Here is a 15,872-nt window from a genome sequence, read left to right as displayed (position 1 = left end):
AGGGAAGTCATCATTTAGAGTTAAAGCTGAGTTCTCTGATTTAGAGCTTTTAATTTATGAGCTGGAATTGCAAATGCTGAGTGATGGTTTTGGGTTTATGCACCTCAAATCCAGTAAGGTACCACCCCTGTGTGTTCAGTGTTGTATTCACCAGGTAGTGCAGGAAACAACATGGACAGAAGGGGTCCAGGGCATTGTGAAGTTGCATCAGCAGTTTAGGGTCACGCTTCATGGTTTACAAATAACTTGATGATTTGGGTGAATTTTGGGGAAAACTGATGCTTCCAGGGTTCTGATCTCTGGGTGGTCACATAGCAAAGTCAGGTTGAAGCAGGCAGCAAAAACATTGTTTTCAGGGGGTTTCGCATGGTTTAGTGTCTCTTAAAAATAAGGAAACTCCCTTTTTCAGCAAGGCTCCTTTCCTTATTGATTCAGCAGTGTGTTTCCAAATTGTTTTCTTTAGTCTGCTGGTGCTCAGTGGCACTCTACTTTTCCCAGGAATGGGACAAGGCTGGATGTCTCCCTGTGTGTGTTCTCCACAGCGCCTGGACACCTTTGACTCTGTGCCCCCACTGATGAGCCCCCCCAGCTCAAAGTGAAAACCAGCATCGAGCTCCTTGTATTTTACATGGTTTCTGAGTGAGGAAATCTTGTCATTTCTCTTGCTCAAGCAGCAGCTCCATTTTTTTGTTTGCTTTTCATAATCAGAAGCACAGTGGGGTTCATTTGGTGTTGTGTTGCGCTGTCTCATTGCTCCTGCAGTTGTAAGTCAGACAAAAATCGAGAGACTTCAGTCCTGTGGGAACAAAAGCGACTTAGATTAAAAATGCCAACTTTCTCTGTGTTCCCTACCACACAAGTTAGCTCATTCGTGTTCAAGCCCAGCGATTCAGAAGGATAAACAACAGTAATTCTGCAGTAACTCAGACATTTAAGGCTGCCTTTCTCTCTGTTTTGTCTCCACAGCCCTGGGCCAGGTGATGATATTCAGTTGGCTTCTCCCCTCGATGCCTGTGAGCATCCCTTAGCTGTGTCTGCAGCCTTTGGAGATGCTGTCCCCGTGGGAGCTGCTGAGCTGACTGCAGCCAGGTACTGTGCAGGGCTGTCCCCTGGGGCAGGGACACTGGCTGTGGCACTGCTGCCACCCTCCTTGGGTGGGTAAATGTCTGCCAGGGCCACTGCTGGTGGCTTTGCTGAGTCTGCCTGTATCTGTCAGCAGAGATCTGTACCAGAGTTTAAAACCTTCAAAAGAAGATGCTGTTTACCCTTCCTTTGTGAAGGATTGGGAGTTTTCTAGTAATCCCTGTGTGTTGATGGCAAGCTTTGCTTTAGTGTTGGGAATGACCCTCACTGGTCAAATATAGTTCTATCACTTCAGCACATAGGAGGGTCATGACTGTGAAGGTTCAGTATATGCCCTATATTTTTTTTGGTGCTTATACCTTTTTTTATTTTTTTTATTAGTACAAGGTAACTAATCCTTGGGGCATTTTCTTTGAGAAGTTCTTTAACAGTCTAATGTTGATTACAAAGAATTCAGGTATCTCTGTTGGACTCTGGCCTTTTCGTCTGCCTTTGCTTGCACTGAGAAGGGGAAGCTGTTGCCCTCTTGGTGCTGGTGGTGGTGGGGTTGTCAGGATCTTTGGGTATATAAATTTATCTTAACAATAGAGGAAGCCTTGTAGGGTGTGTGTGCCCTTCAGTCACCGGGAGCTCAGTGGAGTGTAAACATACACAGTGTATTTAAGCCAGCATTAAGTTTGTTAGCTGAAGTCACAATAATACCCCGTCACGGGCTGAAGGGACCTTGTGTGGTTTGCTCAATCCACCTTAAAAGCTGAGTGACTTTGCTGTTTAGACTGTCCTGGTCTGCCACCAGTCCCCAAGCTGGTTAGTCACCAGTGCTGGCTGAGAGAGTCTGTGAGAAACAAACTTTTTCCTACAGTGGGAGTAAGATGATCTAGAGAAGCTTACAGTGGGAAGCTAATGATGTGGATTTCTTTCAGTTCTTGTAAGTTTTTACTCAAAGAGTTGTGTTTCTTTTGTTTTTAACAAATGTAATTGGGTGACTGATGGGGGTTTTTTTTGTGGATTCTGTTTTTCTTGCTAATGGATTGCTGGCCATAGTAGTGAGGCAGTTAGAAAAGAGTGAGCATTAATTGAGGTGGAGCTGTGAACTACTTTCTGAATGTGGAAGCATGAAAAAAGACTAGCACCAAAAGTGCCAGAAAGATTTGTGTATGCTCTTTGGACCACAGTCTGGAACAGAAGATTGTGTGCCCTTGGGGTGATAATTTGCTGTTTGCAGGGGGAAAAGGCACACAAGCTGTCTATGATTAAACATTTAGGGAGAGCAGTCTCAGAGTGCTTTAATGCACTGTTTCTTGTAAACCTCATGAATCCCCTCTGTTTGCATTCTCATAAGAATCTGGAATTCCGAGTTAATTATATTATACCTTTTCTTTTGATCTGCTTCACATCTTGTGCCTTTTGCATGTTTTATTGTCGATGTCTGAAGGGTGTTCCTTGCTCCACCCCAGTTGCTCAGGCTGTGCTGGTGCTGAGCTGTGTTTGCCCCATCCAGGCTGCCTGAGCCCAGTAGGGGTGAGGGCACCAGGACAGAGCAGCAACCACAGGATCTGGCTCTTGTTCCCCAATCCTGACCTTGAGGGAGCTTGCAAGGATTTTTCAGCGCTAAAAAGTGGCAAACCGAGGGGTATTTCGTGTTGGAGGTAGGTGGTTTTCCAGTCCCTGAGGTAGAGGAAACTGGCAGAGAAATAGACCGTGGTCAATTGGAGTGAAGCTGGCTGTGAGGCTTCTTCTGTGTTTGTTGGTTTTAACTCTTTCGTTTGTTTTTTTTAAATGCTGCACAAGTTAACTCTTGTCAGTGTTGTTTGTTTTCCTTACTCCTTTATTTTGCTTCCGTGTACAGCTTTGGATATTAAAGCCTACCTGTTCTCCTTCACCTCATTTTCCTGATTTCCAGGTTGTTTGGTGTCACTTGCCACCTTCTCTGTGAGCCTTGCAGAGGGGTTTCCTGCTGTCCCAGCAGTACAAAACCCACTGTGCCCAGCCCCAGGTGGCAGCTGGTTGGCAGAAGAGGAGTTATATCAGTGCTTTAACTCCTGTGTGTTCAGTCAGGGAGCAGTTCCTCCTGCAGCAGCAGCTCTGCTCACTTCCCCAGGGTTTGGTCCTGAGCTGATGAAAAGTATTAAAACATTATGCTCACAGCCAGGATCAGTAATAGCAGGACTGGGCTTTTCTTACCTGGGGGAAGAGCCTCAGTGATGTTTGTTCTTCCATGTCATTGCCTCATCTGTCATCAACAACTCACCTGTGTCGTGGAGCAGATCATTGCCCATGTACCTAAGATAATCTTAATAAAGTCTCTGCTTTTTTGGCATTTTGTGCAGAAGCACTGCACCACTGCCTTTCAGTGTGGCTGGATACAATTCTCTAATGCACACATGTGATGTCTCTGTGATGCCTACTGGGTACCCCTGCGGGATGGAAATGTTACAGGGGCTCCTCAATGCCGTGGTGTTATTGCAGTCTGTCTGCAGTAAGGTGCAATCATAAAGTGTTCTCCTCCAAAACATTCAGTTATTGACCAACCTTGCTTTAGTTTCTATGTATTTCCCCGTCAGGGCTGTCAGATGGTGTGCACTTTGACAGGGAAAAAATAATGGTGAAAAATCATGGTGCTTGTATGATGGGGGTCAGTTTGTACTAAATGGCTTCCAGATGGCAGGGCACAGTGAGAGATCAGGTTGTCCCTCCATCTGTCCAGCCAGGAAACCCTATCTTTGTTTTGCTTCTTGAGGGTGACCGACTGCCTCTCTCCTGCTGGTAACATATTGATCAGGGACGACATGCTATCATCTGCTCAGTAAGATTTTATTTATCTGCAGAGAAGTGCAGTGAAAAGAATTAGGTAAAAAGTTCACCAGCAGTTCTGCCAAGCATTTTTGTTTAGCAATGAAAGGCCAAGTCCACTCTGATTTGCCACGGCATGTTGCAGTAGGAGAAATTCTGGCCAGGCACAGCTTTCTCTTGACTCTGCAGGTGCAGAGCTCTGCAGCAGGGCTTCTGTGTTGTATGAAGAATATTTGGGTTGGAAAGGTACAAAAGGCAAATAAGAGCCCTGTCTGTACAAGACCACAGCTTAGCTGGGCTGTAGGTTAGAGGTGTGAAACACTTTGGAGCAGTGTCTTTCTGCTCCCTGCAACTTCCCTCTTGGCTTGTGTGGGGGAAAAACCCCAAACCTGCAAATGCCCAGCAGAAAATGACAGAAGGCACTTTGCTGCATGTGTTTAGGGCTGTAGTCAATGTTGGCAGCACAAGCAGGGAGGAGTACCCACGTTTGTTTGGGCACACAGCTAGTCAGAAAATTATTTTTGAGGTTTTATTAAAAAGAGATGGTGCTTGAAGATGTTTGGTTTTTAATCAGCTCGACTCCACAGGATAAATACTGGTCAATGTGTAGTTTATTGTGCACTGAGAAGACTTGGGCATTTTGGTAGTATTCTTCCTGCAACCATTAAAATATTACTAGCTGAGAAAGAAAGATCAGTGGAAAATTTCGTTTTAATAAGAGCTGTGGAGAGGTTTTAATGTAGCTGCTTCATGCCTGAGGTGATAAAAGTACCACGAATTGACACATGGACCCCAGTTGATGCAGTGCTAGGCTGGAGAGTTCAGAGTGGACAGAAAATGTGTATTTTGGACAGGATTGCTGTTCTGTGCTGCCCTGCCTCAATCTGTGCAGTGTGTCAGAGCAGGAGGGGTGGATGCAGGGCTTTGTGAAGGATGGGGAGCAGAGCTTTCCTAGAAATCCTCGTGTGTTGATGGCAAACTTTGCTTTAGTATTGGGAGTGACGCTCATTAGTCAAAGTGTCTCTGAAAATTGTTCCATTAGATGGGGGAAGCTGAAGGGCTGCTGGTGATGATCATTTATTTGGGCCTGTGTGAAGAGTGTGGCTGATACAAGTGCTACTGTAAGACTGGGACAATTTTGTGTGTCCGTAAAACCAGGGCCATAATTAAGGTGCCTTCGGTGCTCTTGTTTGGCTGGGCCCTCTGGTGAGTTGTTTGGGGTTTGCAACTCTTTGTGTGCTCTCCAAACAGATGTTCAGCATTCGCTTATTTTTAGCAGCTCACTTTTTTTCTGCTTTAAAAAATCTAACTTTCACTGCTCTCCGTGTGCCCCTATATAGTCACAGAGCCCTGGTATAGAGGGGATGCTGTTACTATATTCGTACAGAGACATTTTTAGCCAAGGACAAAGGCCTTTGCATGAAAAAGGAAACAGCCTGGGTTTTAATCATTATTTATTTATTTGTGTTTACTTGATGGGGCTGAAAATTTTGGGTGTCTGTGTCAGCATCAGTTCCTGCAGTTTGGACAAACAGAAGGAAGGCAAGGAAGGAAGGAGCGAGGAAAGCAGAGATTATTTCTTAGAAGAAATAGCTGAGTAATTGTCCCATATGGCACAAAGCAGCTTTGTGGATATAAGCTAATCAAGGTGAACTACACTCAAAAAGAGTAACCGAGTGGACAGGCACTTTGGGAAGTGGCTGTTCTCCTGCTCCTGTGTATTGTGACTAAAGTTAGGGATGTGGTTTAAGGCTTTTTGTGTTTGAGTCCTCTGTTTGTGCACCAGAGAAGGGAACAGCCTGTCCCTGGACCTTACCAACTCTTCATCAGTAACACAATTTAATCTGCCACCTACAGTTCCAGTGTAATTACTGGCGGAAGAGGAGAAAAAAAATGTTAGAGGGAATGACTAAGAAAGCTGTTTATATGTAGTTCAGGAAACCTGCAAGAAGCTTCTCAGCCACGTCCTGTTTCCATCAACATTTCCATCAGCACTTGTGTCTGTATCTCTGGCAGGAGGGGAGGCTGTTGTGTGTGGCTGCTGCCCCAGGACATCTGTGTCCCTGTGCTGTGGCTGAGCTGCCCTGGAAGGGACAGTGTGGCGTGACAAGACCTTAAACTGCTCCTGCTTTTGAGACATGGAGTCCTTGGTTATTTAGTTCCTTTTCTGTCAGTGGTTTAATGAGTGTGGCTGAGGGCAGGGGGAGATGTGTGGTTACTGCCCTGCTCCTGAGCTTTGCTGAGCAGAAGGACTTGACATCCATGTAATGAGTTCTGGGATTACTGTGTTTAGCTTTACAGCCTAGGGAGAGCTTTTAAAGCAAGGGAATGTTTTAGTCCCAGATTTTATGTTTTTTTTTTCTAAAACACAACTTGCATAATTGAATATTTATATTGTACAGCGAGGAGAAAGGGCTGTGTGAGAACAGCAAAGGAGTCATTAGCAATTTATTTATTATACTGATTTCATATACGGTTAAATTCCTCTGGCTGTTAATGTGATGGTCTATAAGAGCTGTCAGGACTTTGCAGTATTACTGATTATGTGCTCAGCTGAGAAGTTAAGTGAAATAATGTTTGTAGGAAGAAGTGATTTGTGGGAGGTGGGAGAGAGAGGGAATTTGGGAGGGGGTGATGTGCTCATTGCAGCTCCTTGTAGATCCAGCCAAAGTTCATCCTACAAAGAGATTTAATTAAAGCTCCATGGGCATTTCTGAAATTTATCAGCTTAATTTTGATAATTGTTTTGCAGCACTTCCGAGCCTGACGGCTGCAAAGAAGTTGATGACCACGTTTCTGAGGATGTACCTTTGGCTGTGGCCCCTGGTGATGTAGAGCTGCCTGCTCAGGAAACCAAAGGTTTCACAAGGGGAAAAAAAAAGGTATTGTGAGATTTCAGTTGTTACAAGACTTTTCCACGTCTTTACATCTTTTGCTTAAGGGATTTTAATAATGTGAAAGAGGGTGACTAGGTTTGACAGGTGTTTTGTCTAAGTTATACAAACATTTTGCTGCAAGATTTTCAATCCAAATGTTACATTTATCAAGGCCTGGCTAATCCAGTGTATTTACTCCAAAATACCAGAAGAGGGAGCTTAGGCTACACTGGTTATTACTATGCTGATCTTTCCTTCTGTTTTTAAACTATAATTTTTTTAGGTTATTTCCCCAATATTTCCCTTTCTTGAAGTTAAAAGTTTGTTGTTTTGTTTTGTTTCTGGGTGTGAAAGATCAGGTGCTATTTAAGAGGATTGTTCTGCTCATTCCTCTTCAGATGTTGCCAGCAACTTCCCCACCCCACACCTGATTTGCATTGTCACTGTTGGTAGTGAAAGAAGCAGCTTTTCAGCTTGGTTTCACTCTTACTGGATAAATGCTACCTTGATATCAAAGTTAAATGTTTCACTGTCTCAGATTTACACCGATTGTTGCTGTAATGTTTTGATAGGTGGTCCAGCACCTATTTTTTTTTTTTTTTTTTTTTTTTTTTTTTTTTTTTAAAACCCCTAAACAGAAACTCGTGGAATGATTTGGTTTGGAAGGAACCTTAAAGATCATGTCCCAACCATCCCATCACAAATATAGTCGAGACATGTGCCTGGATATTCCTGTCAGAGCTTCAGCTGGCGCCTGTCTGAGGGTGATTAACCAGTCTGCTCTTGAGGCTCAGCAATCAAGACCTGCCCTTATTGTGACATCTATTAATGGAAAAGGTCACAGCACAGCTGAGAATATGAAATGGGCACTCCCTGGAGAGCAGCGTTCTCCACCCCACCAATAGAGCCTGGCAGCTTGTGACAAGTGGGATACAAGACAGGAGACACCACAGGAAATGCAGTTGTGCCACAACAGCTCTGTTCAAAATGTCATAAGATGCTGCTGTCAGCAGGAGGATACTCTGAATTATGAATTAAAATGTACACAATAGACGTGTTCTGCTGTGGAACAGAGCACAAAGAGCTGTTAGCTGCTGAAAAAACTATCGACTGTGATATCTAGGGAACGTTGATTAATTATTTCTTCCAAACTCCTGATTGTTTTGATCAGAACAATGGTGTCTTCACCTTTAGTGTATGTGCTGCTGAAGCACAGTTAGGCCAAGTCTTTGTAGTTTTTCTCCATGACACTGCAGTGCACCGAGCTGTGTACCACTGATGGAGAACAGAAGTGCTTTGCACCAGTATGCAATTTCTGTCATCTGGAGAGGATTTTCTGCAGGGCAGATACAATGGTTATCCTCTAAAAATGGAGAAAAATGGGTAGGTGAGATTTTAAATTGGAAAATACTCACCCCAAGACGTTGGCTCTTTCCAGAGAATCATCCAAAATTGTTTGAACTTTACGGATACCCTGAATATCACATTCTGAGAGAGCTGTAGTGTAGTCACAAGTGACTGTTGTTTACAAATCCAAATTGGAACCACTAAAACATGGGGATTTTCTTTTCCTTTTCACTTCAAGGACAGGAGAAATAACTTTAGAACTCTGCAGGCAAGCAGAGCTGTTGTGCTTACATATTTAGATTGGCTGGTGCCTCTGAAGTTTCTGTTTTGTTTTGATATTGATGTAGTGTGTTTAATAATGTAAATGTCCATGTGTGCATAAGAAACTCTCTCTTTGCCTTGGACATTTCCAGAGATGAGAAATCCACAGCCTCTTTGGGCCACATGTATTAGTAGAACTTCTTAATGAAGAATCAAAATCCAGCCTAAGGATGTCAGCAGCCCAAATGTGCACTCCCAGCATCCTCCTTATGCCTTGAAAGTAATGATCCTGTCATCCACAGCTTCTTTCTCCAGAACTGAACCGGTGTGTTTGTATCTTAATGGAAATTAAGATGCACATAGAGGTGAGAATTAGAGTTGTCTGGGGGACAAAAGATCATTCTTGCACCCTGTTGAAAAGCAAAAATACTCCTGTCCAAACAGCTGTCTGCTGTTGTGATCAGCCCCTTATGTAAATGTTTCTGAGGCTACCTTGCATTTGTATGTGATTCTTGTGTATCAAGTCAAATCAGCCGTGGAAAATAACAGCCTGCAAATTGGGTTGTGTTTCACTTTGTCACATTGATGGCAAGTGCCTGGCAAGGTGCTGAACTTGTGCTGCTGCTGGGCCACTGTGTGATTTTCTGCAGAATGGATCCTTGAGGCACTGCAGTCTCCTCTGTGATTATGATGGTCACATTATGATCTGTGTCACAGACACTTCATAATTTGAGCGAAGTGTTCAAATATTGCTAGAGAGTAGCTGATTCTCTATGGAAGCCCTATAGACAGGGCTGGAAAGTCTCTGAGGAGCTGATCCATCCCTTTGTCCTGTGAGGAAGAGAGATGGATATGATTTGATCTGGAAAACAAAATCTAAGTGCTAGGTTTGAGCATGTCCTGTAGCCTGACTGCTTGCTTTGAAAATTGCATGTATTGTTCTGTGTGGCTGATGGGAATGGAGAGCTGGGTCCCCTTTGTTGTCAGATACCAGGTCAGTTTTCTTTCACAAGCTAAAGCAGACTGGAGTCTGAACATTTTGAGAGACTTTGGATGGACAGGGAATGTCTGCTGATCTCCAGATCTCTGAAATTAAATACACATTTCTGTCTTAGCTAATTTTCCTGAAATGAGCCTGGAACCAATTGGAAGCACAGCAACAAATCTCTCTGAAAGCAGAAAGTCACAACAGTGTTTACACAAAGCTCTGCTTTCTGTGTGTTGGTTTCCAAAACGTTTCATAATGGTTCCCTGGGAGGAAGCAAAGCCGAATTACTTGTGTCAAGCAGAAAAACAAGATAAGCTTTATGACTTCTGGGTTTTATTTGCTTGATCGTGTGTTGAAAACAAGTTTTCTCCTTTTGCCCGCCTTCAGAGAGACTTGGTGTAAAACTAAGGAAATAAAAATCAATGTATTGCCTTCATTTTGGACCAACACTGATAATCCCAGACTGGGTTGCTTTTAACGATGTATTCAAAACCAAGAAGGGATTAAATGGGATTTTTTTTAAACTCAAGTTTTTTTCCCCTGAGTGAATTTAACCCTTTTGAAAGGAATGTGTTACAGGTTTTAAGTTTACAAGTGCACTGAGCAAGGAAGAGATGAGAAGTACAAGTGAGGAGTACAAACACCTCTTTCTTTCCAAAATGTGGGAGTTTGCAGGTTTTTTTGGGTTTGGGGATTTTCTGAGGCAGAAAGAAAACGTAGTTTTGTGGGGTTTATGTTTGTCATGTGAACTGCATAGTAGCAGTGTGTGTCTGGACTGTCTGATGCACAAATGAAGTGATGCTTTTTTTGGGATAGCAACAGATAGAAGGCATTGAAATGAAGTTGTTTAATTCTTGTGAACCAAACCCAAGAATTTTTGTCGAGGCTTTGTGACAGATACCATGAAAAGCATTTACCATCTCCTGAAAAACAGCGCAAGAAATAAAGATACCTTCCACATAACCAGCAAGCCTGTAAAAAAATGGACAGGAATGAGCCACAGTGCTTTTATCATCTACCATTTCCACCATTCCAGGTTTTTAAAGGAGATTGTGTCCTCAGTGGTGTGTTTAGTACCATTCAGCCCCAGGCAGGAGGACACTTTGTGTAGATGTCTTCAATTTATTATTAATACATCAAATTCTGGGATGTCTGCTCTGTTTCAAGCCCAAAATGTTGTGGATTAGGTGCATTTTTTTGTAGCTGGGTGTGGGGTTGATATGGTGGGGTTATCTGGGTGAACCCTTGATGTGGGGGGACAGTCCTGTGTGTGTGTGCCCAGAGATACCCAAGGTGTGTGCTGGCTGAGACAGCTTCCATCAGCCAGCAGCAGTTCAACAAACAGCTGCCAGCAGCTCCATTTTTAACAGGCACAGCATTAATGGGTGCTTGACACAAGTGGGAAATGTCACCTGTTTTCTAGCCACATGCTGGTTGGGAATTTGGGCTCTCTGGGGTGTTCTGCCTGCAGGTTTGCTCAAAGAGAGCAATTATTTGTGTGTCTTGTAAAGCTGCTCTCAGTCTGGGGCCGTGGACAAAAGGGTGATGGTAGTGGCCCTCTGTTTGCCTGTCATTCCTGTGTTTTTTCCAGGTTCCCTCAGGCGATTTATGGTAATTTCCTTGCTGCTAGAGCAGGTTCAGCAGCATGAAAATGAGCATGTCGTTACACTAATTAAACCATCCACAAGGAGTTTTAGAACAGCATTGATCATTCTGCATCCTACAAAAAAGGTGGCAGTACATGTTCAGGAATCACACACCTGGCTTGGGATGCTGCTCTTCAGCACTGTGGCACACACACTGACAGCTCCTGACACTGCCAGGAGGGTGCAGGACTCACATGGGATCACCTCTTGTCCTAGAGCAGGTAATACATGGGCTAAAACTGTTGTCAGACGTGTTTTGTATTTCTCAGTAATCACTGTTACGCTAAAATGTGGCGTGTGCTTTTGGGGTAGTCTATCTCTAATGCTAAATCTTCTAAAAACAAAAGCTTAAAGAAACCATTCAAACATCTTAGACGTACTTCAGACCAATTTTGTGCTAACTCTCATGAAATCAAATTGAACCTGTAAGCTTGACTTCTTTAAGGCAGTCATTTGACCACCCATCCTTAGCAGCCACAGCAAAGCGTTACACCGGGGGGGAAAACACTGTTCTTGTCTGGTTTCTTCATCCTGCATTTTCATAATCTAATTCTTTACTTGGGCCCTGAGGCCAGGAGGCTTTTGGATTCTTTCTGCCTGCTGAAATCTCCTGCAACAAGGTGCTCCCAGAGAGGATTATCAGCACTGATCTTGTCAGCCGAGGGCAGGTGCATGAAAGCCATAAAAAATGTAAAATGTCAGTCCTCTCCTGGCACTAGGCAGCTCCTTTCCTAACAAGCCTGGCTCCAGCTGCCGTGGGGATCTTACACCTCAGCATGTTTAGAGACTTAGAAAGAAGCCTGGAAGCAAGATGAGCTCCTGTCGTCTGTGATGGTGTTTTTTGCAATTCTGGTGTTTGGAAATGTCAACAGAACTTGGGCATTTGGTTTGTGGGAATGGTCTGTAGAGGCAGCAAGACAAACTCCCTCCTTTGGTGTGGTGATGCTTGTGGTCCCAGTCTGAAGCCCAGGCCAGAATTTGATAAACAGGAGCTCAAAGTTTTGTTTGTGATCCGAGGAATTCAGGCCTGGCTCTTAGAGCAGTAGCGTGATAGAGCCCGAAATCCCAAACTGAAGCGTCTGTGCCTTGGCAGGAGGGGAAAGCAAAGGAGAGAGCAGAGGCTGCAGCAGGTGAGGTGCGAGCTCCTACAAAGCTCCTCTCCCCCTCGGTGTGGCTCCTGCATTCCGCAGCAGGAGAATTTGGCTTTGGGACGTGGAATCGTGCGGCGTGTGCGGTTCTCACGTTGCGGCGGTGACCCGCTGAAAGGCCGGAGCCCTCCCCCGGCATCCTGGCAGCGCCCCTTTGTTATCTGTGCTCTTCCCAGGCTGCACATTTCAATACATAAGAGACATCTTGCTTATTCATAACTCTTAATGCCATTATTCTCGCTTGTGATTTAGATTAAGCAGTGACCGTAGCAACCAAGCAGTGAGCAGTGGGGAGGGGACACAATAATTTATGGTTTGTCTTTCTTTTTTCTTTTTTCCTTTTTCTTTTTTCTTTATTTTCTTTTTTCTTTTTACTTTTTCTTCTTTTTTCTATTTCTTTTTCTTCTTTTTTTCTGATTCTTTTTTTTTTATATTATTTTCTTTTTCTTTTTTTCTTTATTTTTTCTTTTTTTCTTTTTACTTTTTTCTTCTTTTTTCTATTTCTTTTTTCTTCTTTTTTTTTTTCTGATTTCTTTTTTTTTATTATTTTTTCTATTTCTTTTTTAATTTTCTCTCTTTTTTCCTTTTTCTTTTTCTTTTTCTTTTTTCTTTTTTTTCTTTTTTTCTTTTTTTTTCTTCTTTTATTTTTTCTTTTGTCTTTTATTTTTCTTTTTTTCTTTTTTCTTTTTTCCCCCTTTTTTTTTTTCTTTTATTTTTCCTTTTTTCCTTTTTTTCTTTCTTTTTCTTGCACTCTAATGTTTGTTTCTTGTCAGCTTCAGTGTCCATCCTGGCTCTGTCCATCACTGGTCACTCCTGTTTTCTTGGAATCAGCAGATGGGAATTCTGTCAGTGTGCACAGGCTTAAAACTCTGGGACGTTGTGTGTTTTCCTGAAGAGTGTATCAATGCAAATAAAGCACTCACACTATGATAATCTGGATAAGTGGCAGACCATGTGTCTATCAAAGTATTTGATCTGTAAGGACAAGTTAAATCTGTGAAGCTTTACACCTAGGATCTCCTTGTGTTATGTGGTGGTGTATAATTTTGCACTGTGGTGATGTGGATAGGGCTGGTGTTGTGCCAGGTGATGGACAGAGGCAGTTGAAAAATTGCTTCTGTTTTCCTTGAAAACTGGATTGAAAAATATCCCACTGATTTAACACTCTGCAATTCTTTTACTGCTCAAATTTCATTTACACTTTCCAGTTGTGAATCACTGCCCCACTCTTAGACCATTAAAAGATAAATGCTGAGAAAAAACTAATCCAAAACCTACAGCTAACAAAAAAACCACCAAACCATAGTTTCAATCTGAAGGTCTGTCATTCTCCATGTAGGGCTGAATTTCTGATTTGTCTGCACTGGAATGGAATTAAGCTAAGGATATCTGGATTTTAGAAGGATGGTGATAAATGGATCTTTAAATTGCTAATTATAGATTATAATAATAACTTAACTATACCATGGCCATAAACTGCAGTACATGTCTATTTATTAGGCACTGCTGAAGCACAGATGTTAAAATTTGTGTTAACCTTTCACTGGTTTTTGCCCGTATACCAAAATGGGATAAATTTGTCACGCTTTTCAGCTGACTTTTTTGTACTTGTTCTTCTATTTGTAGCACAAAGGTGCTCATAAAATTAAGGGAAAGAAAGAAATTTGCCTTTTATCCGCTGTTCTTGATACTTGATAGCAGCCAGAGGTCACAGCTTGGCCTTCCAAGAGATGGTTTGGGTTATCATCTTTTAAAATAATAAGGATTTTAAATTTTAAATGACAGTCTGCTCACATACAATACTGTGGTGTCTTGGTTTTGGCTGGAACAGAGTTAATTTTCTTCTATTCCCTGAAGAAAAAAAACAATTAAATCACACCTCTGGAGACAAAGATTGAGAATGGGTTTGGTTGGGTTTCTGTGCTTAGCTGTGACTTTCTGAAGGAGGTAATGACAGCGCCAGTGTTAAATGTTATCCCTGTCCCACAGCAGTGCAGGTGGTGAGCTGGAGTATGGAGTGGAAAAAAAAAAAACACCACGATGAATGTGGTCTTACAGAGATTCCTGTGGCACATCTCTGGGCATCATGTGGGATTGGAGTCAACAAGAAAATGGGAAGAAGCAAAAGAAGGGTAGTAAATGCCTTGTAGTGTCCAGCAGCAGCTTCAGCTCCTTGAGAAGAAATTTTAAGTGACTCTCTTTTAGGGAAGTGGAAATGATAAGATATATCCTCTCTTGCTCTCTAAGAGAGGGAGATGAGACCAAAGAGCAAGTCTGCTACAGGAGCAAGAAAGTCTGATTTACAGAATAAAAACAGAGCAAAAGGAAATAAAGGTGTCCTAGGACTGACAAAATGCATGATGAGCAAAGAAGCACAGAAATATGCACAACATGTGTAGACTTACATATTTTTGTGCAGCCTATGATGGAGAATTGCTCAAATTCTTTTAAAAGCCTTTCAGCTGCTTGGTGTGTGACCTTTGGAAAGATGAACTCCAAACCTGAGTGCCCACATGGCTTGACCTTCCCTGGAACACAAAGATCCGTTGTGGCCCTGGGAGACCTGGATTTCTGGAAGGACTTGGCAGGCAGAGTCACATCAGCAGAGGCCAGGGAGTGCTGGTGCTCCTGCAGGGCTTTTAGAGCACCGGAGTCTCCAGCCTTGGGTGTCCTAAAAGGGCTGTCACCACTGCACTTCAAAAGGTGTCAGTGCTTTTATGTGCTAATGTGTTCTCTAACACAGCCAGCCTCCCCAGGCACCGGTTGGCTTTGCCACTCTGTCTGTACAGAGTCATTTTTTCCAAGCAGTTTGGTCCTTTTAGTCCTTTAGGAAAGATGTTGCTGCTCCTCAGCAGTCTGATATTGTGGATAGCCTTGGCATGAACCCTTTGATTCCAGGAAGCCTACAAGTAAGAGAGGCTTTGGGGTGAAAGCTTCTTCCCAAGCTGCATGCAAGGCTTTGGGGTCCAAAGGCAGTATCCCTAAAAAAATAATACATATTACAAATATTTTTTTATATATATATATATATATATATATATATTTACTACTGAGAGGGAGAATTTAAACAATAATCTGGTTTTTTAAACGTTTCCCCATCTTTTGTTTGTGAGCTTTTTTTGTGTGTGGTTTGGTTTGGTTTGGGGTTTTTTGGTTCTTTTTTTTTTTTAGGAAATATTGTTCCTTAGAGTTGTGGCGGCAGCACTCAGATACCAGAGAAATCCCTTTTTGTTTGGGATGTTTGGTTTTGCTCTGTCTTTGCAATTTTTATATGGTGCTTGTTTCTGCACAGTACTTCAATAATGCATGGCAGCTAGGAGGTACAGCTTAATATTCACTGCTCCTTCCCTAGGGAATAGATGTGTGAGGGAGGCTTTTCTTTCAGCAGGCTCTTTGATGTTCCATGTGTGTGTATGTGTGGTCATGTTTATCACTTGTGTAAATGCCTGGCACGATGGACACCGAAGCCAAGAGCAAAGAAACAGAACATAAATTTCAGTATCTCGAGCCTTATCACAGTCCTGCTCAGCATTGTTTTCTGATGGAAGCCAAAAATTTTAAATTGGGTGCAAGTGACTAAAGTTTGAATTTATATATAAACATGACTTGGAAATAAGACCAAATATTTAGGAGTCTGTAGAATGTTTTAAGCAACTAATCAGTGGACATTCAGTTTCAATAAAACATTAATTTAGTGGAGGCCAAAATATGGCTCTTGCTTAAATGGGTG

The 15,872-nt window shown here is 42.6% G+C and overlaps 1 protein-coding gene across 1 annotated transcript in view; it reads left to right on the top strand.

Annotated features, from left to right (window-relative positions):
• Positions 1 to 15,872, top strand: part of TACC2 (transforming acidic coiled-coil containing protein 2) — a 95,148-nt gene that overhangs the window by 19,788 nt on the left and 59,488 nt on the right. Inside the window, 2 exon segments of the mRNA XM_066323467.1 lie at positions 967 to 1,089; positions 6,629 to 6,763. Coding sequence (XP_066179564.1) covers positions 967 to 1,089; positions 6,629 to 6,763 — 258 coding nt within the window.

The sequence above is a fragment of the Sylvia atricapilla genome, chromosome 8, assembly GCF_009819655.1.
Source record: "Sylvia atricapilla isolate bSylAtr1 chromosome 8, bSylAtr1.pri, whole genome shotgun sequence".
Lineage (NCBI taxonomy): Eukaryota > Metazoa > Chordata > Aves > Passeriformes > Sylviidae > Sylvia > Sylvia atricapilla.
Note: the sequence above shows the minus strand (reverse complement) of the source record. Positions and strands in the feature narration are given on the sequence as shown.